The 27147-nt window shown below is 40.0% G+C and overlaps 1 protein-coding gene across 1 annotated transcript; it reads right to left on the reverse strand.

Annotated features, from left to right (window-relative positions):
* Positions 1-140: 140 nt before the first annotated feature.
* On the reverse strand, positions 141-26943 carry LOC308077586 (patched domain-containing protein 3-like; the record flags this gene model as incomplete). Its single annotated transcript, XM_080418331.1, has 6 exons — positions 141-931; positions 1058-1595; positions 18861-20485; positions 22896-23041; positions 25590-25717; positions 26257-26943. 6 exons carry the CDS (start codon positions 26941-26943, stop codon positions 141-143), a joined length of 3915 nt encoding a protein of 1304 aa, XP_080274457.1.
* Positions 26944-27147: the final 204 nt, after the last annotated feature.

Raw genomic sequence — 27147 nt, forward strand, 5'->3', positions numbered from 1 at the left:
GTTTATAAATATCCAGGATCCATTCGTGGTTTCTCAGGGGAAAAAATAAAAATAAAACATGGATATCAGCAGAGGAATGTAAGCATAGGGCAGAGCGAGCAGCAAAAAGCGTCCTCACTGTACGAGAGCAGAAGCAAATTTCAGGACTTCAAGCAATCGTCCACATAAAAGTTCTGCTTGATGGTGTCTGTTACATGAACTGGGAAGTCTGCTTTGTTGTCTTCAGCCGTTTTTCTAAGGGCAAAACTGGCACAGCTGGGCGATGATATTGCACCAAACAGATGAACAGTCATTCTGTACTCAGTGAGCGGCTGTGTCAGATCACCTTTTGGCCACCATAGGAAGCGAAGAAAGTCTACATCCTGTTTTGCCACTTGGACTTGATGATACATAGCTTTTATGTCAGCCATAACTGCTATAGAGTTTAGGCGAAACCTTGTGAGAACTCCGAGCAAGGAATTTGTCAAGTCAGGTCCCTGGAGTAGTTTAGTGTTGAGTAATACACCTTTGTAGCTTGCCGCACAGTCAAATACCACTCTCAGGGTTTTCTTTTTAGGATGGTACACCCCATGATGCGGGATGTACAACACCTTTCCTTCTTTTCCTTTCACCTGATGCTCTGGCACACTCTCTGCATAGCCGTTGTTTATGACATCACCGAGAAAGTTGGTGTATTCCTCTTTGAATGTTGGATTTCTCTCCAATTTCCTTTTTAGGCAGAGGACCCTTTGCTCAGCAAGATGGCGGTTGTTGGGCATGACAACATTGTCCTCTTCTCTAAGAGGCAACTTCAAGCAGTAATGTCCATTGTTGAGTTTAGCTGAAGTGTTGGCAATTTGCATGAACTTAAGATCTTCTATGGACATTTCTGGTTTGTCTTCTGCTGATTTCTCATTGAAGTCATGGTTGTACTGCTTCACCAGCAGTTCCTCTATGTGAGCAATGGATATGCGGTTGGCTGTGACTGTGGGGCAGCTACTCCCACTCTCATTGCCTCCTCTCAATGGTCCGTTGACAACCCATCCTAATAGGGTTCTAACAGCTTAAGGTCCTTTACCCCTGCTGTTTATCACTTCCCATGGCTCCATTACTTCTGGAGAGTTAGTTCCAATTAACAGCTCCACATCAGCATCGATGGCAGGAATTTCTACAGAGTCCAAGTATGGCCAAGCATACAAGTCTTCCTGTTGTGGGATGTTATCACGAGTCACAGGCATCTTGCGTTGGGTGTACACATCAGGCAACTCAATATAGATGTTACCATTGAGTGCAGCTACCTCTAGTCCTGAGATGACGTGACTGTTGACAAAGCTTTCTTTATTAATTGTTTTCATCAGGAATTTAGTGTTCCTTCCTCTCACCTTTAGCTTCCTCATCAGTTGCTCAGAGCAGAAAGTAGATGAGCTGCCGGGATCTAGAAATGCATAGGTCTTTAGAATTGTGCTGCCTTTCTTTGCCTTGATCTTTACAGGCACAATTGACAAGACGCAATCCTGTGCTCCGGCTCCTATATGACCACATGTCTTGGGAGTGGTGGCTTGACTCATCCATGTTGTTTCTTGCTGTGTGTCCTTTGATTTGATTTCTTTCCATTCCTTTGCATGGATATGGAGAATGCTAGGATGTTTTAGGTTACACAACTTACAAGACAGCCGACTGTGACAATACTCATGTGTCCAACTGATAGACATCCAAAACAAGCACCTTTCTTTTTTAGGAAATCAATTTTATCCCGATGCTGCTTCTTTTCCATCTTGGGGCACACTTCCAATCTGTGGCCCTCTTCACACAGCAGACAAGTTCCCTTTGTTGACTTATCAGGTAAGTATTTCTCCGTTTGAGTTTCAAAGTTAACAGCTGCCACAGATGTAGCTAAACTGCTTCCTTTCTCCTTTATGCGTCCCTGTGACACTTTATTTCCAACTTTGAATTTGGAGAATGAGACAACTGTGTCTTGAATGTCTCCATACAGTGGGTCAGATGCAATAGACACTTGTCTCTCAATAAAATTGACCAAGTCACTGAAACCTGCTTGACGATGGCGTCTCTCCTGATGTTCAAAAGCAATGTTTCTCCTTTTTTCCCTCAGTTTGTATGGTAACTTCATGATTATAGCATGTATATTTGATGGCATATTCATCTCTGACATGTAGCTTATGTCCTCCATAGCATTACAGCAGATGCAAATGCTTGTAAGGCTTTGATGTCAGACTTCAGTGGTGCCCATCCAAGTGCTTTTTCCATATATGCAGTAGCTATTTTTTGCTCATTTCCAAAGCGTTCTTCTAAAAGCATTCTTGCTCTTTGATACCCCCTGTCAGATGGCATGTGTTGACAGCTCTTAACCAGCTCTCTTGGGTGCCCTCGAGTGTACTGCTCCAGGTAGTATAAGCAGTCTACACTGCTAGTAGCTTTTCCTTCCACTCCATTTTCAAAGGCTCTGACAAATAAGTTGTATTCAAGAGGGTTTCCATCAAACACTGGTATGTCCCTTGGGGGTAATAATAATGAAGACTGCTGTTGCACTAGTAATGCTGTGATGTCGTTTTGCTTTTGCATGATGGTGAAAATATTGCCTTGGTCCGGTTCCTCACTGTTTTGGTTTGATTGCTGTGATGGCTGTGTAGGTTGATATGACTGACGAGATCTTTGAGGCATGCTGCCTTGGTCCTCATCAACTTGGATACATTGCTGTTGTGTATATGCACTGGGATATGACTGCAAAGACCTTTGAGGCATGCTTGGGTTGTGATTTGAAGCGTACGTTTTTGATCTGGTTCCTTGTGAAATGGTTTCTTTGCGCCGTGCCCCTGTTCCACTTGGCATTGTAGCTGCAGTATTGAACTGGTTATATGGATCCTGTAGCTGCTGAGACTGTAATGGCATTGCAGATTTAGCAGCTCCTGTTGGTAGATTGTACTGATTGAGTGGATTTTGATGTGATTGAGTGGGTTTTGCAGTTTTACTGCCTCCTGTTGGTGGATGATTGTATTGACAGTTTGGATCCAATAATTGTGCTTTCATTGACATAGCAGTTTTACTGCCTCCTGTTGGTGGATGATTGACGGTACAACTTGAAGTTTGTGGAACAAATGGCACAGCAGATGGTTTGAGAGCAGACTTGGGTTTTGACACATATGAATTCATTCCATTTGTGCCTATGTCAGACCCTCTGTTTCTGTACTGTGACTTTTGCTGTCTGTGCAGCAATCTGACTTTGCACTTCAAGCAATTCCTTTTTTTTCCTAATTTGAGCCGCTTGAGCTTCCAGCTCATGCTTTTCCTTGAGGGCAGCCTCCAAAGCCAGGAGTGCAGCCCTTTCAGCCTCTGCCTTGATACGTGCAGAGGAAGTTGTTGACCTTGAGGACCTTGAATGGCCAGAGCTTCCACCTGACAGTTGTTTTGTCACCCATGTTGGAAATACTGTCATTCGGTCCAATATCATCCAGCTCCTCATTTGCATGTGACACATAATTTTCATTTGATCCAGTGTTATCCACAACCTCATTTGCATTAATTGACACATCATCGATTTCATCATCCACAACCTGTATACATTTCTCCCTGTTTGCATGGACCCATTTTTCCATTACTCCTTTAACATTGTGCATTTGATTTTGAAAACCATTCCGTTTGTTTAAACATTTCATCCTCAGGCAACAAAGGTTTTAATGACTCATGCAACCTTTTAATTTCCCCAGACAGTTTCCACAACATTTCATGTTTGATTTGCAGGTCAGAAACATTTGCATTTGAAATCATCATTTGTTCCAATTCCTTTGCCATTTTACACAATTGCTTTATCCCAGAATTCCTGTCTTTTTGCATTGATAATATTTTTGCTTCCGCTGCTTTATATGTGAGTTTAGCTTTCCTTTTAACAAGCCCCTCCTCCGTTTCAGTTTGATTGACAGCAGCATTAATTTCTGCGTTCATTTCCTGATTTTCCTCGTTACTCATGGCCATTATTTAACAATCCACGGAGGCTTTATTTAGAATTACTTTATGGGATTTGCCTGTATCCCTTTGCGTGAAGGCCACTCTCCTCCGCAACTTTTTATGCATTCATAACCACTCCTACCGTGACTTTGATGTTTGGTCCGTCCGTTGCCGTTCCTCTTGCGGGTGCGTAACGTGGATTTAAATCGGGAAAAGTCAATGAATACAGCGCTGTCCTCCTGTGTCCATCCGTCTTTCGAAGCAAGTTTTTCAACTTTAATGTAGAGGCAACCGAACAACAAATAATTGCCAGTGAGGGATGGTGTGAAGCTTTTCCAGACGCGTGGTGTTGACAGTAAATCAGGTCTTCTCTTGAGTGCATTTAAGATGTTTATTTGGATTGCAGGATATGATGACAGCAAAACAAAAGCCGGGTGTTTAACTGTAACTAAACAACTAACTGTGATAAAGAAATAAACCGAAATTACTCAAAACAAACAGAAAATAAACGAAAGCACGCACGGTTGAAAAACTGTATGGCTTTCCTCTGGCGATTCCAGATCCCTCATGCTGTGCACCTGTGACATCCCCAAATAATAGGCTGTACCCTGAAATTGGCTGCCTATGCCCAGGTCAATTCAGTATACCACAGCACCATCACAATATCACAGCACCTTCATATACAAATATTAAAATACATCAAATTGGCTGCAACACAGTTCTTCCCATTCACAAGAACATTCCAGAAATGTTCAAGCCCCTCTCCTGTGTACAATAATGATTATAGCCAACACAATCAAATTCAATCTGTCTAATTGCAGGCACATAAGACCATATCTAACAGACACAGCTAAACTCTTCATTATGCTATGATCTTCTCACACATAACATACTGCTTCACAACCTCAGGTCACAGACAAATATGACAACTTTGAAACCTATAGAGTCACTTTACAAACAGACTTTAAAAACACTCGGCCGAAAGGCCAATTGTGACCACCATTGCCATAGTTCAAAAGTACAGTTTATTTAATTTTGATAGCTTTAAACATTTTGCAGATGCTTGTCTCATTTTTTATGTTTTGTGGTGATAGAGCAACAAGGGCAACTACCAGAGGGGACTGTGATGTACCATTCAGACGGAGTGTGTTTGGTAAAACAGTCGTCTCTGTTAGACTCCCATCACTGGAGTCTCCCTACCGAAGTAAGAGAGACCACCCACTATTTGACCTTCAAATTCAACCTTTAAGCCAAAAGATGGCTTAAAGCAAACCAAATGTGTAATCATGGGTAATGGGTAATGATCAGCTCTTTTTGTCACTGGTGTCATTTCTCATATTTTACTGTAATTGTCATCTGTCTCCTGTATTATGTTTACTTGTCTTGTACAGTATTGATACTGTATGTCTGTTTTTGTATGGATAGTTTTATCACCACTTTATAACAGCTAACTCAGGGACTACAGATGAAAATGAGCTTCTGGCTAACTCTGGCTCATTTACATGGATGTGAAAACTGCCATGTTGATTAATGTGCACTGTCCCTGGTCACCGGTAAGTATATAAATAAATACATTCCTGTCATGATGTGAACATGAATATTTCAACAGCTGGATTATTATATTCTGTTAAAAGTGTTGAGCTGTTGAGTTGTGCATGTCAGAAAGTCTTTATCATGTGGAGTAAACGGGACATCTTAGGTGGAAAAAGTACTTATTTTTTTCCACTTCAGTAAAAGTATCAATACCACAATGTAAAAATACTCTGTTACAAGTAGCCTAGAAGTAAAAGAGTAAATGTTCATCAAAGTATTGGCATCAAAATATACCTACAGTACTTACAGTACCAATGTACTTTCCACCACTGATCTTATCCATTCATTACATATTTACTGCTCATGTAAATTAATTGTCAGTTGGATTAATTTAATGAAGAAAAATGTGCTCATGTATCTGCAGCTCACATTGTGCATACATTTTGGCCGTAAGAACAATTTAGAAATATAGTGAGGAATCTTGAATTGTATTGAAATATATCTTCGGTAACAAACTGTCAGCTTTGCCTGATACACACATTGTAACATTTAACACACTAATGAATTAATATCAGTTAAAACATAGGCATGCAACAATTCCCAATGAAGCCAGTCAATTTTATGTATACAAATTTTAGGCCCTACAGTTTAATTGGGACACTTTTGCAGGAAACCGGGTTCAAATCCGGGATAGAAGAGGAAAGTTACAAAGTTAGTGCACCTTTAATTAGTATCATTACACCTGTGAAAGAACTAAGAAGTGTCCCAATGTTCTGCCAATATGGCTGCTGTGCATAGAGCCTATTGTATGATCAAATCACAGCGCTGGTATAATCTAAACCTCAAGGATAGTCTTTTATTTGTGTAGTGTGGTATATTGGCCCTTATGGCTTATAGTTATTGAACTATTGAACGCTGAATAAATCGAATCATGATCAGAACCTGGAAACCTGACGTCTCTTCTCTTTCTCTACTTCATTACAACCAGCTTGCTAACACGCAGTTTAATGCCTCAAATACACGACATAAATGGCGAGCCAGCTCCATTGTTGTGCTCACTTTTCCGGGTGTGCGCTTCGATTAAAGAACCCGTGTATTTTGAGGTGGCCGTGGGTGCGGGCCTGTGAGGAGAATCGGATCCGTGGTTGTCTTCCTACGGCGAGGGGGACCACCTCGAAGCAAGCCATGGAGACGTCAGCGCGACCTACGATGAGGAACCTTGCGGCGGTGACGCTGTGATGACTGACTGCACGACCGCCTTGTGACCTGATCTCAGATGGCTACACGTCGCATCTACTCTTCTCATGGTGGCTAGCGGAGCGCTTCGGAGAACTTGCTGGTCGAAGTTATCCGTGGGGGGAGGTGGTGTGTGAACAGCGGCTATCTTTTTGGCTGGAATGAAGATATCACGTGGAACTGCGCTCAGCTTTTCTGCTGAGGTGCGTGGACATTGAGATAGAGGCGACGAAAGCAACATTGTCGGATGGAACACTGAACATGCAGGACGAGAGGTTGTACTTTTGGTGATAAAGTGATTTAAACTACGGAGCGTTGTTTTTGTTGCTGTGGGTACAGTGTTAAGTGAGGATTTTGTTGTTTCACTTTCTGGTCTCTGTGAGTTTACTTTGTGATTTATTATTTCATTGAGGGTACACTGTTCCTTCTGTTATCAATGTAGGCACCTCCGTTGGTAGTTATCATACAAGTTTGGTGGCTCGGCGTGGGGGGACATTGGTGGGGGGAAGTGTTATTGTTTAGTGAGTGTATAAATTCAACTGTATTCTTTCAGCTTCTATCGTATTAGGGTGGACGCTTGTTATGATCCCTTTCTAGGTAAAGGAGAGATTCGTTCATACCAAAATATTTATGGTTTGCTGTGTACATTTTATCCTAGAGTTTAAGGTTAACAGAGAGGCCTGCACACTGATTTGGAAGAGGAATGCATTTTGATGCGACGTGAGCATATTGATGTATTTTCTCTGAATACGATTTTCTAGGTTGTTTTATATTTTTAAGCTTGTTTTATTGGGAAATAAGTTCCAGTATTGCCGTTATCGTCAGACGAGCGTCATGTGATCCATGACTACGCAGTGATTTAAGCCGACACGTTTCTAAATACCGATATTCTTTCTTATTTTGTGAAACAGTCTGTCTATTTTTATTCTGAAATTTGATGTAAATTACCTTGTGACTACTGTGTAATTTCGATGCCTGTATCTACAGTTGTTATGTCTGATGTGATGTTGTTTGTGTTTACTCTTACTGAATGTCTTTTGTTCTGCTTGAGTTCCGGCCATTGGTCTAGGGGGGTCGTAAGTAAGAGTTGAAGAATGTTATCTTTTTATGTTTTTCTTTCATACCGTTTTATTCAATACACTGGTTGCGAAAGACGTTAAAGTCTTTCGTGGGGGAATAGTGTGGTATATTAGCCCTTATGGCTTATAGTTATTGAACAGTATGCAAGCCAAAACGTATAAAGAAATGATACTAAGTTATTTTACTAAAGTGATAAGAATCATGAATGTGACTCAGAGCCAGCCTGGCTGGCATCTGCTACTCAAGAACTCTGCCCTGGTGTGAAATGCAATCTACATCTCCATTGTTTAACCTGGAGACACCAGGTCTGGGTTCCTGGCATTCAGCTGCTAATCAGATAGAGGCACTGATCAAAGAGCTTGGTCAACAGGTGGAGGCTATCACTGACCCCCACCCCACATGAACCGTCTGTATTATAATGTGAGCGACAAGGTTTAAAAGGGGAACTAAAATCTAACTCAGGATGGTCGCACTACACCAGCCGAAGGGCTGCGTGGAGAAGAGGGCTCCTGGCTGCTTCTGCTATGCTGTTGTATTTGAATGCTGAATAACTTCAGCCAATCTGACAAACTGCATGAGCAACAATTAAAATCAATGTAGTGTTATATGATTCGCCTACAGTCGAGTATGCCTCTCAAAACATACAGTACTGTACGATACATACTGTACCATTTACACCTGTGGGGCGGCAGTGGCTCAGGGTTAGAGTGAACTGGAAAACCGCAAGGTTCCCAGTTCGATTCCGGGCTGGGGCGCTCCCCTAGAGTTAGTGTCGAAGTGTCCTTGAGCAAGACGCTGAACCCATAATTGCTCCCGATGAGCAGGTTGGTGCCTTGCATGGTTTCCTCCGCCATCGGTGTATGAATGTGTGTGTGAATGGGTTAATGGCACAATCAATGTAAAGCGCTTTGGATAAAAGTGCTATATAAATGCACCATTTACCATTTACACCTGTATGTGTACCTGGCTTACTGCTTTATAGCCCACTTTGTTTTTAATCATAGCCATGGAGATGGAGATGCCCACTTTTTATAGGACTTTGAATTACCTCACGAGTTTGGTAAATAGTCCACCTCTTTGCACGGAACGCACTTTCATCCATCTCTCACTTGGCCAGAAAAGGTCAAGGTCAGGCTGTGTAGACAAAAATGACTGAATGTGTTTATTGTTACTAGTTAAGGATTCTTGTTTCCTTGTTCCTTGTAAGTTGTCTATAATATCATAGCCATGTTGTTGCACAAATGTTACAGTTTTATGTTCCATAATTAAGTTGAAACAGTTAGTATAGATAGTGAACTTTATTAATATAGTGCTTTGTGAAATAAGGTTACATTGTGCTTCACAAAAATAAGAATTACAGGAACATAACCTGGAAGAGAAAATAAAAATATAAATAAAACAAATATTTTTTAATTTGAATCCTGAAAAGTAACAGTTTTGGACATATGAGGTTTCCACCCAACAGAGACAATATCTACAATACCAAATCTCAACATCAAATGACAGAAGCAAGCAATAGGCAAGTAGTGACCTTTTTCGGTTGTTTGAGGAAAGCATAACTGGACTGTCTTTTGTCTGAACTGTCGTACAATTCTGGATCAATCAGTTAGATATAATAAACAACCATAATAACAATGTAGTATAATGTATAATTGTGTGGTGATTTAGCCAGGTAGGGCATACAGTTTTCATGTAATTTAAAAGGTGCAATATTGTGAAGAATATTCAAGCATAAAAGCGCTCTACATCCTAAAGCTGGCTTTGTTTGTATTGCTGTGATAAAAATTAGATTTTGTATGGCGATTCTGAGACCAAGAATCGCCATACAATGACTAAATTGATTGATTGAATACTTTATTAGTCAGAAATGTAAACAGCACGTCGTACAGTCAGACATTAAGGCTAAAAGGATAACACAAAAAAGTCCTGAAAGAACTAAGAAGTTCTTTCAGGACATACATCTGTGCCAGTAGGTCACAGATGTATCTCCATAATTTTTTTCCCACATATGTTTTACACTTTTTGAAATATCTAACTGTAATTGTATGCGTTCAAATATGCAAATGATCTCATTAAATATGCACAATACCAACATGTTTTCAGCATAAATGGATTCTACTGGTGAAATCACAATTTCAACTGTTTATAAGACCATTGGTTTCCAAAAAGTATTATCTAGAAGTCATATAAATGGCTTACCTGGCTTACTGGTGATACTTATGGCCCACTATGTTTTTAATCGTAGTCATGGAGAGATAAAGATGCCCACTTTTTATAGGACTTTGAATTACCTCACGAGTTTGATAAGTAGGCCAGCTCTTTGCACGGAACGCACTTTCATCCTTCTCTCACTTGGCCAGGAAAGGTCAAGGTCAGGCTGTGTAGATAAAATCATTACAACAATGACTGAATGTCGTTAAATACTAGTTCATGATTCTTGTTTCCTTGTTCCTTGTAAGTTGTCTATAATATTACAAAAATGACTGAATGTGTTCATTGTTACTAGTTAATGATTCTTCTGATGAAGACCTTCTTGGTCGAAACGCGTTGGTCATACTCATTTTTCTTGCTCTAAATAAATATTTTTTTTTCACTTGAGACGGAGGGCCTTGGAATTATTTTCTTTGCAAGTCTGCATTTCTCACCTTTTTTGGCAAGCAGTACTTCTTTAGAAATCCTCTTTTGTTCATAGTTAATGATTGTTGTTTCCTTGTTCCTTTTAAGTTGTCTAGAATATCATAGCTATGTTGTTGCACAAATCTTACAGGTTTATGTTCCCTAATTAAGTTGAAACAGTTAGGATAGATAGTGAACTTTATTGATATAGTGCTTGATATAGTGCTTTATTGATATAGTGCTTTGATATAGTGCAAAAGGTATTGTCTAGAAGTCATAAATGATTCACACACATCACGGTTTCGTATGTGGGTAGATTTGTTTAGAGAGTTATAACTGCCATTAAGCCACTAGATTGTCAAGGTTATCATACCAAAATATAAATTAGAGACATGTAGGAAGGCAAACATACAAAACAATTACGGTCACCTTAGGTGGAACCAAAATCTAGCTTGGCCACTGGACTAAATGTCATGTCTCACCTAAGACACAGGATCTAAATGTCTCAAGCAGAGAGATAAAATACAACCACCCCATTTGTATACATTATATTGTATTAACATATTCTACCATACAGATTGGACAAAATTACAGTTTTGATAAAGAGACATTGTTTGTGTTTTTGATTTCTTCCTTATGTTCTACAATGCTAAGAACCCAAATGTATAAAGAAGATGTTCTTCCTTACACAGCTTCTGGCCTACATGTAATCTGTTACTAGAGGAGACTAATCACCCATTTCGGATGCTGTCAATGCACTGAATGGGACATTATCACATTTAATCAGACTATTTATGGGTCTAAGTAGGTGAGATACTGACCTACCGACGGGGCTCAGTAGGTCGTTTGTATAAAGTATAGTTTTGGACCGCGATGGAGGCGTCTCAAGCGAACTTGAGCCACCACCGAGCGAAGTTCGCCTGACCCAACTCAGCACCGTCCGTGTTATATACCGATGGGCACAGAATGGTAAATCATGTTTTGGGGTGAGCGTTTGCCCCAACTTTCATTAACCCACAGAATAACGACAAAACACCTCCCGTCGGTAGGTCAGTATCTCACCTACTTAAGGTTACATTCTGCTTTCAGTTGTTCCAGTAGTTAATGATTGTTGTTTCCTTGTTCCTTCCGGTAAGTTGTCTATCATAGCCATGATATTTTATAGATCAAAAACGTAGATGGTATAAACTTTATTGATATAGTGCTTTGTGAAATAAGGTTACATTCTGCTTCACTTAGCAGAAAAAGTCTTTTTGCACACCTAGTGAAATGGACAGGTGCGTATTGCGTAGGAGTAATGAACTTGAGAAGAGCAAAAAAAAGGCTGTCTTCACATATAACAGGGGGTTCGGGACCCCTAGGGGGTCAGAGTTACTACAAGGGGGGCCGCTAAATCTTTGTGTGATAGGAACTTCAACCCTAGCATCCCTATTCTGAGGGGATCATTAGCCAAAATTAGCAGAGCTTGCAGATCGGCTATTTTCGACAAAGGGGCAAAGACGTTTGGTGTTGAGTGGAAAAAAGAGCAGCACAGAGCCAAAGTGGTTAAGCGTCTGAAAATACATTATTAATAGAAAAGATAACGTGTAATTAAACAATCAAAAATATGAATTTACACAACACTGATGATAGTGCTGTCAAACAAGTCTATGAAGCTATCTATGAAAAAGTTTAATCTGCAACACAATTTTATACAATATTGAGTGGGGGTCCCTGCTTCATCTCTGTCTCTCTCTCAGCTAAGGGGTCCTTGGCCTGAAAAACATTGCAGACCCCTGACTTACATTAAAAATAGATCCAACTCTTCGCCTCATCCCTTCATCAGGCCTGATGAAGGTCGGAGCAACAGAAAAGTTGTATCTTCATACATGTATCTCTACATTGTGCTTCACAAACGAATTACAGGAATATGACATGGAAGAGAAATAAGTAAAACATAAATAAAACAAATAGAATGTTTAAAAACACATACAAGGAGATGAGCATGGATAAAAGAGAAGCAAGAAAAACAAACTATAAACATTATTAAAAGGCCTTGACATAAAGGTACGTTTTCAGAAGTGATTTAACATGATTTATCCAAGGCAGACAGAATCAATCATGAAAAAGTATTCATGAAACTGCTTGCGAGAAGTGTCACAAAATACAATTATATTTAGAATTCTCATATATTGGTAAGTCCAGCAAACCTTTCAGATCAAATGGGATAATGCCCCATTTCATGTGGGCATTGGGGTCCGTCAAGGTGGAATTTTACCCTTTTTTATTTAATGTATACATGGATGACCTCTCAAGACAGCTAAATTCATGCAAAAAAGGTTGTATTGTTGGTGATAATCATTAATCACTTCATGCATGCAGATGACTTAGTCATACTTAGCCCATACTGCGGGTTACAACAGTTATTGAGATCTGCAAGCTGTATGCTTGCAGATCTCCACAGCGTCCAGATGAGAAGGCTTGCATGCTTGCTCTTGTGTGTGTGTCTTTCCAAAAGTTCATCTAGGTGGTGTTTTGCATGCTTGTGGAACTTGAAGCTTTCGTGGATTGCTATCTACGTATCTGAGATTGACATCAGGCATAAGTATGCTGCTGAAAGTGTTGGCTGGGTTCCACCGCACTGATTTGGGTAGTATGATTCTGTTTTTGTATTGCATTTCTTTATCTGTGCGTGATGGGTAAGGTCCGCAGTATGCTTACTGCTGCATATAGTTATTACATTTTACACTCATTAATTTAGTTTAATAAAATAATTTCTGCGGTCTGCAGCATGCTGCTGCTACACATAGTTTCACACTATTGTTGGATGAACTTTATACATCTTAAACACTGTAAATCAGACGGGGAGGGAAAAGGTGCAAACGTCATTATTTCTAACCCTAACCCTAACCCTAACTGAAACCATATTTTGTCTCTGTTCTCCATGATCCAGTACTTGCAAAGACGTCCTCTGGCGAGGCAAGACGGATGTTGTTCCTGACCGACAAGGGAAAGCCAAAGTCATGGTTTACGGCCCGGCTCCGTCTCCTCTGCAAAAGATGTGGACTGCTGCGCATCTGTATAACTCACTCATTCCGCATTGGCGGGGCTATGGTCCCGGCTTAAACTTTGAAAGTTGCTCAAAAAGCAATGAGTGGCATGTACTGTATGAGGAGACGGTTAAATAAGAGTCTGCATTCAAAAGTGGTTGGCAATGGCATGGGTTCATTCTGATGTAGATAGTTGACCTTTTACGGATGCATGCTTGCATCCCTCTTATCTGTGCGGATAGGAAAGGTCTAACAATCTAATGCTGAGGAACTCCTGAAGCTCAGGATCAACATGGCTGTTGAACACATAAATGCATGCTTACATTTGAGGCACTCCTGAAGTACAGGATCAACATGTCTGTTGAACACACACATAGTATGTATCTCATTAATTGTAGGATGACCTCGTTTTAAGATGCATGCTGCATTATTTTAGTATAGCTTAATAATTAAATGCTGAGGTCCACAGCAAGCTTGCTGTGACACATAGTCTCTTGTCACATAATTATAGAATAATATAGTATGACCTCATATATATGTTACAGGGAAATTGGCATTCCAGGAAAATTGGAAAAGGAGCGCTTGTTTTTACCACCCACCCAGGCAATTCTGTATAACCAACGCTAGAGGGTAATGAATGCAAGCGTGTGTGCGTGTGCATGTGTGCGCATGCACGCGTGTGTGTGCATGCGCACACATGCACACGCACACATGTGTGTCGTCGTGGACACTGGATCGTAACCATAGACTGTAACCCATGAAAATAACTATTCTGTCCCTATCGATTCACAACTCGGACGGCGCTGATTCGACTAGTGCCCTCGCGCCTCCTCGGCCTCAAGCTCTGCTGAGTCGGCGCGCCTCCGTCATGGACAATAACTATTATCACGTGTGCGTGTGAACGCGTGTTCAGCGTTCCCCTAGCGTAGCTTCCTGGTTGTTATGTGGGGGGAACAACAAAAGCCAGGTCGGCTTCGCATCAAAGCCCCGCCTCGCGCCGCCTCGTATCAAAGCCCCGCTTCGCACCTCCTCCTCCTCCTCCTCGCGCCGCCTCGTATCAAAGCCCCGCCTCGCGCCTCCTCCTCCTCCTCGCGAGCCTTGCGTAAAAAACCCTGTCTCGAAAAGTCCCGCCTCGTGCCGAAGCCCCGCGCCTAAAAGCGAGCGCTCCTCTTTCAATTTCCCTGGAATGCCAATTTCCCTGTGACATATATATATATATGCTCCTACTCGTGATGCGGCACAGCAGTGGACATCGCTTTAGGACACCGTCTAGGACTCCTGAAGTTCAGGAATCAACAGGTTTCTGCATTCATCAGGCCTGTTGAACACATAGATGCATGCTTGCATTTGTTTAGTTTAGCTTAACAATCAAATGCTGAGGAACTCCTGAAGTACAGGATCAACATGGCTGTTGAACACATAAATGCATGCTGCATTTGAGGCACTCCTGCAGTACAGGATCAACATGGCTGTTGAACACACATATTACGTATCCCATTAATTGTAGGATGACCTCGTTTTAAGATGCATGCTTGCTTCTTTTAGTATAGCTTAATAATCAAATGCTGAGGTCCACAGCAAGCTTGCTGTGACACATAGTCTCTTATCACATAATTGTAGAATGACTTCAGGATGTGTGCGCATTCTATTTTAAGTCTGTAGCAGGCTTGCTACTTCACATAATATAGTATGACTGATAAAGGCGTTTTTTAGGCTTCCGTGTGTTGGGGGGATTTCTGCTATGCACTCTCTGAGTATCCTAGCTGCCGCTTGGCTGAAACCAGAGAGTATGCATTTGTTAGTTTGGGGGATTTGCTTAAGCATTCTCTGAATATATGCTTAGCAGGCTGCTTCGACAAAATTCAGTGAATATTCTCCCAAGAGCGGAGCTTTAACGCCAAGCTTAACTGTATTCCATTTGTGGCAATAAATGGTTCTTTATCTACTAAGATGAGAGTGTTTCTGATTGAACAGATGCACGCTTATGTAAAACAACAAAAATACAACCTGGCGGCTGGCGCAACAGTTGCGTGCATTAGCGCAAGATGAGGACAAAGGAAACATATGAAAAGGCTACTACAGGCTACAGTCAAGTTGGACTGAATGACTGAAACGGCTATGCCGTCTGTTTCAATCACCGTGACACAGAGTAACCTACTCACACACGCACATACTGAAAAACTCTGAAAACAGCCGATCTACAAGCTCACAATCATTGTACAGTACTTGAGTAAATGTACTTAGTTACTTTACACCTCTAACAGACGAGCATACTGAAATACTCTGAAAATAGCCACTCTACACGCTCACAATCATTGTACAGTACTTGAGTAAATGTACTTTTTGAGGCTCCGAAAATCTGTACGAGCTACAACTCTGCGGCCGTTCCACTATCTCGCCCCTGATCGCAACGGTCTGGGGTGAGCGATCAGCGCCGTTCTGCCTCGCCCCTAAACACGGTCGCTCCTGATCACAACGGTCTTGGGTGAGCGATCAGCGCCGTTCTGCCTCGCCCCTAAACACGGTCGCCCCGGATCGCAAAGAACGTCTGGGGTGAGTGATCTGCTCTGCCCTTTCAGTGCATATTTGCATGCACATAATTAAATTGTTGTTGTGGTTAAGAAATAATAGTTGCACAAGTTGTAATAATAGTGCTGTTTAATTCATTTGTTGCAGTAATCAATTCATTATAATATAAGTATAATGAATGACAGTATATATATATATATATATATATATATTCCAAATATTATTTAACTTTTTATTTTCAAGATCTTTTTGAAAATAGTCGATCTACAAGCTCACAAAGCGTCGCGAATGCAACATGTAGATCTGCTATTTTCAAATAGCCAATGTACTAGTCTGTGCTACTGCTCATGTAGCCTAGTCGCTTCTTTTGGGCTTGTTTTCATAGAACTGACTGCTTATTTCTCCAATGCAAGAGAGCCTAGTCAGCCTACATGAAACATAACATCACACTTTTGCGGATTCCACTGTATTGCACGTTTAGATGGAGAAGCGAGGCTGCGCGTTTTCAAAGACTTTCACCCTGAAAGGTGGTTTCACTTAGGATTAGGGTTGCACTTAACTTTCATAGCCTAAGCATAAGTAGGCTAAGCTAACTATGTTTGTTGTTGATACAAATGATCTAAGTGAAACACTGTACTCAACTACATCTCAGAGGCAAATATTGTACTTTTACTCCACTACAATTATTTGAAAACTTTAGTTACTTGTTACTTTGCAGATATACATTACATTATAAAACATACATTTACCACTTTACCTATTTTATACCTACAAGTATGATACTTACTTGTAGATCTGCTATTTTCAAACATTTTTACTACTTACTTTTGGAACTTTATGTACATTTTGATACCAATACTTTTGTACTTTTACTCAAGTACATTTTGAATTCCGGACATTTACTTGTAACAGAGTACTTCTACATTGCAGTTTACTTAAATAAAACATTTGAGTACTTTACAACCAGACAGACACCCCACCCACCCACCCACACACACACACACACACACACACACACACACACACACACACACACACACACACACACACACACACACACACACACACACACACACACACACACACACACACACACACACACACACACACACACACACACACACACACACACACACACACACACACACACCTCTCTGTGGAGTCATTTTGGTTGCGTTGGAATGGCTGAGATTTCATTTTAAAGATCACTTTTACATTTTGTGCTGCAGATTGGGGCAAAAAAAAGCCTGCCGCAAGCTGGTATATTATGACTTTGTCATTTCTTGTTTTATTTCCCTTTATCTTTTTTTTAACATTTGTTAAATGTTTTTTAACATTTTTATATATATATATATATATATATATATATATATTAGTAAACAGTAAACACTATTCTAAAAGGTACATTTTCAGAAGTGATTTAACATGATTAGCTCGCCTTGCAGGCCTTTCTAAAGCCTTGTTGGCTGGAATGCAAAAGCCTGATCGCCCAATGAGGCAAGTTTAAGGACCAACTAAGATGACCCTTCTGTACCTGAGGAGCTCAAATAGGAGGCTTTAAAAGTCATCAGTAAAATATTCAATTAAATTCTGAAATTCACAGGCAAAACAAGTGAAGAGAATCAAGGATGGGTGCCATATCATATGGACACGTTTCTTAGAACTGATCAACACAACAGCTTAGGTTTGCACCAATTGGAGATGGGGATATAACTGAGCCCTGAATACAAGGAGGCGATATATTAAAATAGTGAGGTCAGCTGTGTCAAAAAGCAGAACAGAGGAGGTTTCAAATTGAGCGGTCACCAGAATCAAAGGCAAGCAGTAGATCATTGATTGATTGAATACTTTATTAACAGTTTGCATAAACAGAGGTAAAAAATAACTACAGAGGTACAATAATGCTAAAAGGATAAAACAAAAAGCCCTGAGAGTTTGTTTCTATATATTCAATGAATCAAGACATACAATACTATACAATAAATCATCAATACTAGGAGCAGTACAAATATATTTACAGAAAAACAGTGGGGGGGGAATTCTTTTGGAAAGACTTGTCTATGTCCAGTTGCACATTGCAGACAGGTAGAGTACCTTTATTAGAAGGATAACCCGTATCTGGAGCTGATGTCCAGACTTTTAACAACTTTCAACTTGGCGTCCTCATTTTCATCTTCTTCTAGAACAGCTTGTTTAAATGTCATGTGCTCATCAAGCCATTTATTCTGATCAGTAGGCTATATCACTGTTTCCCAAACAGTGGGTCGGGACGCATCTTTGTGTCGCGGACCAATTTTTATAAGTAAATTATATTCTTTCCTTTGTTTCCTACACAATACAAATATATATATATATTATTTAAAAAATGTTTAAAGAAGTTTAAACGAAATAAATCACATCAATTAAAAACAATTCCAATATTTTTCAAAAGTATTTCATAAATAAAATGAAAAAAATCAAATAATTTCCATTAAAAAAAAGAAAAACGTTAATGAAGTAGTGAAAATAGCAGATCTGCAAGCTCACAACACGGGGCAAAGCAAGGCGTTGTGAGCTTGTAAATCTGCTATTTGCACTAGTTTGGGTAACGGGCAAACATCCAATTTCTCTTTTGGGTCTTGAGCTCAAACGTTTGGGAACCACTGGGAAATGTGACAGCACTATTCAAAAAATAACTATCAATGAAATGTAAGTGACTGACAAGAAACACAAAGGCTGACACTGAGGTGAGCAATAAACTCACTGTAGGACTTTCCAAGATTAGCTTCCAACTATAACCCATTAAAACAGGGAAAGTATCTGTGTCGTTTTAGATGGTTGATTTGAGATGGGTTTCTTGTCCAATCCTTTGATATACTGTATAAAAAAAGTATCAATTTTTTCATAACACATTCCAACTAAGGTCAGAAAAACCGGTAAGAAAACGATGCCGTGGACCGCCCCGAAAACTATGACCAGGAACATGATCTTGAAGAACGTTCTGAAAATGTAGCTCTTGGCAGCAGAAAGCACCACTACTCCGAGAATGGTAGACACGGCGCCTTGTATGATAGGATAACCCAGACTCACTACGGCCTCTGTGGCCCTTTCGTTCGCCGAGGACTTTTTGCTCGAGACAAAAGCGTACGACATGTCAGCAGTGAAAGCCACCGAGGAACCAATGCATATGACGAGATCGATCATGGACACAGGGTCCAAACTGATGCCCCATAGTGCCATGAAGCCGGCCACGCCCACTATGATAGACGCGACGGCAAAGGTTACCCACAGAGAACAAATAGGGTTAGGAATTAGACACAGCAAGACCACCAGCATGGCGATAGTGGCCACGAGAACATTCTGGATGGTATTGGTGACGATAACGGCATACTGGTCAAAGAAAATGAAAGCCGGGTGGTACACTACGAGAGAGCCTGGACAAACGTCAGACTTAGCTGTCTCCCTGAGTTTATTTAGCAGGTTCTTCTCATCGAGGGGCGTTCTGATATTTATCGTCTGGATGAACATTCGTGAGGCGTAGACGGTGTTCTCGGCAACTGAAAAGTTAACGTCTTGTCTGAATAGAGATGTACTGGGTGCTGCGTTGAAAAATTTTGGTAAATTTGAAATAAATGTGCTTTTGTCATTTTGATTTAAGCCTGCGTTCTGTAAGTATCGCAGGTATCCCTGAAGCCAGGATACGGTCAGTTCTGGATCGACTCGTGATTCATTCTGAAAAGTCAAATTTCCAAATGTTTGCAGACAGGTGTCTAGTTGATCACGGCTACACGGATCCCAATACATGAATTTTCTGTCTGTCACTACAACCATAACACTAGGACCAAAGTCGGAAAAATAATCTTCATTATCGTAATATTTACCCACGTAGGATTCATCAGAGGCAAAATTCTTAAGCTCTATGCCCTCTTTTATGTTTAAGCCACCGTAAATACTTGAGGCCAAATATCCGACATATAATAAAATCACAATCATCTTGGTCCACTTGTTAGTCAGGAATGGCCCGTAATACTTCTCAAGAAAGATTGCGACCGGCATTCGTTTCTCCATATTAGTGACCGGATCATACGCTCCACCAACACAACACATGTCAGCTTTATCAACTTCAAAATCTGGAGGTTTTGGCTTTGGAACTTTCAAACAAGTAAACCAGTGCCTATTGCTCTTTTCTCGTCTTCCGTTCAGGGCTAAGAAGGCGCCGAAGAAGGTGAGGTTGTACAGGTAGCAGAATATCACGGCGGTGCCGGTGTACATGCAGAACGACTGCACAGAACGGAACGGAGTTAGGAGGCCGATGTAGAAGGCGAGGAGATCCGTCAGAGTGGTGATGGTGATGGAGACGGCTGCTTCTTTGTAGGTGGCTGCCATGCGATCTTCTACGGCTGCTTCTTTGTAGGTTGACTCCCACTCTACGGTCGGCACGACGGAGGTTGAATACCAAACCGGTTTGTATTTTGGTTTTTTTACCCTGACTTGGGTCTGCTGCCAGGCGTTTATCATGATGAACATGTCATCCACTCCAAGTCCTGTTGAGACAAATATTAGCCGAGGAGGTAGAATGTGAGATATAAATGATATGCACATTCTGAATTCTGTGCCTGTTGGGTTGTCTTTCATTCAACCAGGAGAGAGAAACTCATACACTATGAACAAGTGACATTTGAAGTGATGAAATGAAAATAAATGAGCAGGATTTGTTTCTTCTTACTGAACAACACTTAGAAATGATCAGCATATAGAGCTTTACGTTTTTAAAAAGAAACCTTTTGTTTTAACCTTGTTAAGACCTGAGGCAAAAATAAATCAAAATAATAATACCTGAGGCTGAGTCTAAAAAATGTCTTCTAAATCGTAACAGTTTTTTGAAAAAAAAATTGCTATATCAAACTTTTTCATGTCAAGGACGCGTGATTTGGGAACGTACAGGACCGGTTGGCAAACCCCGCCCCCGACTGTCTCCACTGGCTGAATCACGCCTGCTTGAAAGGTACGTAGGGGCCTTGCTGTATGTTATGACACACAGTTAAAGGTACATAGGTGGGCCTTGCTGTATGTTATGCCACGCAGTTAGTGACAGGACACTGTTAATAAAAAAACACAATATAAAAGACAGCTTTTGTGCATTTGTGCAATAGGAGAGGCGTTCTCACATGCCCTATTTTCCTGTACAGTTTGCGGTATGTACCTTTTTCATTTTAGGCAAATAGTCGAGTACAGTACTTGCTACTCTCGTGAGATATATGACAGTACAGACTACTGAGACTAGGTATTTGGTGATAAGAATTATCAATATTAGCATCCATGATCCATCCATCTGCAGGCTGGCAGATGGCTGTTAATTAATCCATTGAAATAAAGAAAAGGAACGGATGGTTTTCTGCTGAGGAAACCGCAATGAAAGCGACCAATTCCAGAATAATCATTATCTCAATATATTATACTAGAGTCTAGGGGGGCTACGCCCCCCTCGACCCCATCCGCTGCGCGGGGCTTTGCGTTTGTTGGTCCCTCCGTGTCCCTCTGTCTGTATGTATTAAGTAATTTTAAAAAAAAAGAGGGGGGGGGAAATAATACATGGGGGTCCGCGGACCCCCTCGCGGAACCCCTGGGAGTGTTGTGAGGCGCGCGAAACAGTACCCCTTCAGACCCCATATAGATCCACGTCTTGCTCCCTGTGGCTTTTGTTTTTTGATGAACCTCCTTGCTTGTGTCTGCCGCTTGTTTTTCGCAAACCTGACTCGAACCTGGCATCCCGACTGACATCACTGACGAATCCTTGGTATCTTTACTTCCGGGTTGCATAATGGTGACATCACTGTCAAATCCTTGGTATCATGATCCTAGCCTATGAACGTGGCTGTACAGATGCGTCACCACTACGCGCTGTTGTTTTTTTCCACACTCGCGCTAATGAAACACTAAACGGAGAAGCGTGTGGTTGTGAGGTAGAGCGTTAATTTATTAGCATTCTACTGACCTGAATGGAGCGTGGAAGCAGAAGACACGGGCATTAGTTCATTGGTACAAATGTCAGCACTTGTGCAGGAAACCGGGTTCAAATCCGAGGTAGAAGAGGAAAGTTACATAGTGCTGCTTTAAGTCAGACAAAACTGCATTGCCTACTGAACCTACTGTCTTCTCTATACAACAGACCATATGTATGGACCTTGTGACTATCAAACATATTGTAGCTACAATGGAGCTCTGACATAGGCTAACTTTGATATTAGAGTCACAATGCCTCATTGACATTGATGCATTGGTAACTGTGTGGGCAAAAAGGAAGAGTGGGCACCTTGATTAAATTGGCTATTTTGTCCAAAATATTCAATTTAATATTTAGAAAAAGGTCTTAAAGGGATACTTCACTTTCACATAAAATAAACATTAAAAAAAAATATAAAAAAAAAATGAAAGAAGTTATGGCAAAATAAAGGCCCCCTCACACATTAGTAGGACACTCTAATGCGTGAGGGGGCCGTGATTTTTCCATTACTTTTTTCATTTATTTTTAATATATTTTTTAAATGTTTATTTTATGTGAAAGTGAAGTATCCCTTTAAGTAAAGTAAAGTAGAACATGCTTGAATATTTTACAATTAAGGTCTAATATTTTCTAAAATTGCAACAAATTGCTACAAAACATGTATAGGCCTATCCAATCATTTTGGGCATAGACAAGTTGAAGGGTAAATTTAGGTCTGATAATGATGTACCGTGCATGTTCACATCATGTATACTTTACATTACTTAAGAACATTTTTCCAATATTTTTTTTTTTTAACATTTTGGACAAAATAGCCAGTTTTACATCGAGGTGTGTGTCCACTCTTCCTTAGTGCACTCTTCTTGCATCCTATGTATTGATGTTATTGAATGTAAATGAGATGGAATTGGAAAATAACTGAGTGAGTTATCTAAAAGCGTTCTCAGTACCGAGAATCAGGAAAGGAGCCGTTGCTACGGTCATGGAGAAAGGCGTTTCACAGCACAGCAACAATCCAAAACTGGACAAAACTGCCAGGCCAGTGGACAGGACACCAAACATAACGACCCACACCTTGTTCCTCACACAGTCAAACCTAGAGACAAGGAGACAGAAATGGCGTGTTTGCTCATTACCAACAGTGGTGGGAGAAGCACTCACATTTTGTACGAAAGTAAAAGTACTAATACCACAATGTAGAAGTACTCTGTTACAAATACAAGTCCAGTATTAAAATTTCACTTTAGTACAAGTACAAAAGTATTCACTTTAAAATATACTTAAGTACTGAAAGTAAAAGTACTCATTATGCATTATGTCCCATTTCACTAGTTTCCAAATGTTTAAAAATGCTTTGAAAATAGCAGATCTACAAGCTTACGCGGCGCGTTTTGAGTTTGTAGATTGGCTATTTTCAAATATAGGAGGTATACATAGGGCTGAAGTGGTTAATGTATGTTTTGTAATAATAATCATAATCTACAAAGTAACTAAAGTTTTCAAATAATTGAAGTGGAGTAAAAAGCCTCTGAAATGTAGTGGAGTAGAAGTAAAAAGTATTGAATATTGGAAACACTCCAGTAAATAAAAAACACCTCAAGAATGCACTTAAGTAGATTACTTGAGTACTTATTTGCTTTACACCACTAATTATCAACTATACACACACACACACACACACACACACACACACACACACACACACACACACACACACACACACACACACACACACACACACACACACACACACACACACACACACACACACATAACTAAGTATATTTACTCAAGTACTGTACTCAAGTACAATTTTGAGGTACTTTTACTTTACTGGAGTATTTCCAATTATCAGTACTTTTACTTCTACTCCACTACATCTCAGAGGCAAATATTGTACTTTTACTCCACTACAATTATTTGAAAACTTTAGTTACTAATTACATTTCAGCTATAATTTTTTATAACATACATTAACCACTTTAGCCCTATTTTATACATAGGCTATTTGAAAATAGCCGATCTACAAGCTCACAACGCGTCGCGATGTGACGCGTTGTGAGCTTGTAGATCTGCTATTTTCAAATATTTTAATACTTGTACTTTTGGTACTTTAAAGGGTAAGACCACTTTGGTAGAGGTTTGGGTTGTGTAGTTACCTTGCCATGATGTAACTCCAAAGGTGGGCAAGAAATAAAAAATAATTGCTCCATTGATTAGAAATTGATAATTCAAAATATGCTCCTCATTGACTTACATTGTGCGGTAAAACAGCTCTCAAAGTCACTCTTTTAGCACATAAATGAACCCAAACATAGCTGATTCAGACAATATAGAGCATCACCAAACCCAGTACTGTTTGTTTTTTTAATAAAAATGTCAACTTCCTGTTGATTTTACTATTTGAAGATCTGGATCCGGATCCGCCGATCCAGTCCGGGTTTTCTACTTATTAAAAATGGCAAAATCAACAGGAAGTTGACATTTTTATTTAAAAAAGAAACAGTACTGGGTTTGGTGATGTTCTATATTGTCTGAATCAACTTTGTTTGCGTTCGTTTTTGTGCTAAAAGAGTGACTTTGAGAGCAGTTTTACCGTACAATGTAAGTCAATGAGGAGCATATTTTGAATTATCAATTTCTAATCAATGGAGCAATTATTTTTGATTTCTTGCCCACCTTTGGAGTTACATCATGGCAAGGTAACTACACAACCCAAACCTCTACTAAAGTGGTCTTACCCTTTAAGTACATTTTGATGCCAATACTTTCATACTTTTACTCAAGTAAATTTTGAATTCTGGACTTTTACTTGTAACAGAGTATTTCTATATTGCAGTATTGGTACTTTTACTTAAGTAAAGAATTTTAGTACTTTTTCCACCACTGTATATGTATATAGTTGAAAAAAATACATGCTTTAGAACAACCCAGTACTGCCTCATCAAAGTTGGTATAGTGACTTTATATATTGTCAGATACTTGTATGTGTCCTTATATTATAATCACTTTACCCAAATACAGCTCAAGTGGAGTTAGGAGGTTTTTGACCAGTGATGAGGCGATAGTTGTTTTGTCCATCATTGATTAGAATGACCAAGTCAGACGGGAAAAAAACCTAAGTTGGAGTTGGGAGGTTTGACCGACAGTTTGAGGATCCAATGGGGTTAGGAGGTTTAGTCAGAAACGCTTTTTAATACTTTTCATTCAATATAGTATAACCCACATACAGATGTAAAGGGTGTTCAATAGCACTGATTTATTAAAGAAAATAAAAAAAGTTGAAAAACTGAGATAATTGGTTTCTGCCCGACAGCGACGATATATTAGTATACTGTATTTTAGACATTGCTCATGTGGATGTTTGATTGTGGAACAAAATTCAAATATGATAGAACAGTGGTTCTCAACCTGTGGGTCAGGGGGGTCCCCACATGATTTTGGGGGGTCCCCAGATAGTAAAGTGACAATTTAAGGACTTTTAAGACCTTTTTAATACCAAAAAATAAAACATTACCGCATTAAAAGTAATCAACAAACTATACTATAAAAATTAAAACGGGTCAAACATTGGCCAAATTGTAAATAATATAAGAAAGACAAACATATCAAAATAGACTAATACAAAGAGTTCTTTGTCTTACCTCATGCAAGAAAATATTGAGAAAATAATAGCCAGGGCATAAGATATTGAAAACAGTGGAATGATGGAGTCAGAATTGCTCTCGAACTCCTCTTCTCTCGACAGGGAAGTGAAATAGGACACATTAACCTGAAGACATCACACAATTAGTTATGCTTAGGTTTGTAAAAATCTCAAATTAATTTCTCAATAATAAATGAACTCAATGCAACTCAAGGGAAATTAACCCATTCAATCCGGGAACGCATCTGTGTCACTTTAGATTTCTTTGGCTATTAAAAAAAAGCAGATCTACAAGCTCATAGCGCGGCACAGAGTGTATTTGTGTATTTGTGTATTTGTCCGTGGACAAATACCTATAATTTTGGGGGTCTTGACATGAAAAAAGTTAAGATTTAGAAGACATTTGTAGAATCCCCCAGAAGCAAAGATTTGAATTAAAAATGTTGGCTTTAAAAAAAACATATTCAAAGATTTGCACAACTTTTCAAAAACAAAATAGCAGATCTACAAGCTCATAGTGCGGCACTCTATGTGCCACGCTATGAGCTTGTATATCTGCTATTTTTTATAAATAATGGTTATAGCTAAAAATAGAAAAAGACACAGTATGCGTTCGCGGATTGAATGGGTTAAATTCACGTATAGGTCACATTGATTTGACTTACCTGTTTCCCATGTATTTCTGATGCTGTGCTGATGAATTTCTTCAACCATAGGTTATTCACTGTTACGTTGTCCTCCTTTAGAAAATAAAAAAGCCTAATTGCATGTGCACTCTTTATTTGTGTTTTTCCGTCAATAAGTTCCACGCCGCCGATCTCAGAACCAAGGAAAGTATTGTTATTCATGGGGCAATTAATCGTGCCGTTGGAACTGCTCACAGCACCGAAGATGGAATTTGACACGCATTTTCCTCCAGCCACAGCACAGAGGCTTTTAAACGTCTGCTTATCTACTTCTATTCCTAAAATCTGGTCATTAATGTCAATTATCTTGCTAAAAGGTTCGACCGCCAGGATATTCGCAGCAGACGTAAAAATCAGGGACCCGTAGGTTCCTTCCGTGTACAGCCTCTGACGGGAGAATTCGAGCTCGTCGTGCGGAAAGTTGGTCTTGACGACCAGCCTCTCGTCTTTGGCCGGTCCGTTCACGGGCGTAAACTGGTTTTCGATGCCTTTGGCCTGGTTCTTCATGTCGCTGAGAAAGTAAAAACCCCCGCCGAGCCCCGCGGATATAACCAAAGGAATGATTAAAAACCACCAAGGATGACTCCCGACGAATCTTCCGAAAATTTCAAAGGCCCTGGTTAAGGGTTTTTCAATGCAATCTGTGTGGCACTGACATCCCGCCATTTTCTAATCCAACTATTTCCGCAGGACATTAATATAGTTGTGTTATCCCTCGTTTCCCCCGATGAGCACCGGCTACAGTCACAGAGTAGGTAATAACAACCCTCTCACCACACATATCCACATATCCACGTAAAGACTTCCCCTAAGTGCAATCCTCGTTAACCATTAACTAATAAACGTCATTCATTATGGCACAGTGGCAAG

The sequence above is a fragment of the Gymnoscopelus braueri genome, assembly GCF_963280865.1.
Source record: "Gymnoscopelus braueri genome assembly, chromosome: 21".
Classification (NCBI taxonomy): domain Eukaryota; kingdom Metazoa; phylum Chordata; class Actinopteri; order Myctophiformes; family Myctophidae; genus Gymnoscopelus; species Gymnoscopelus braueri.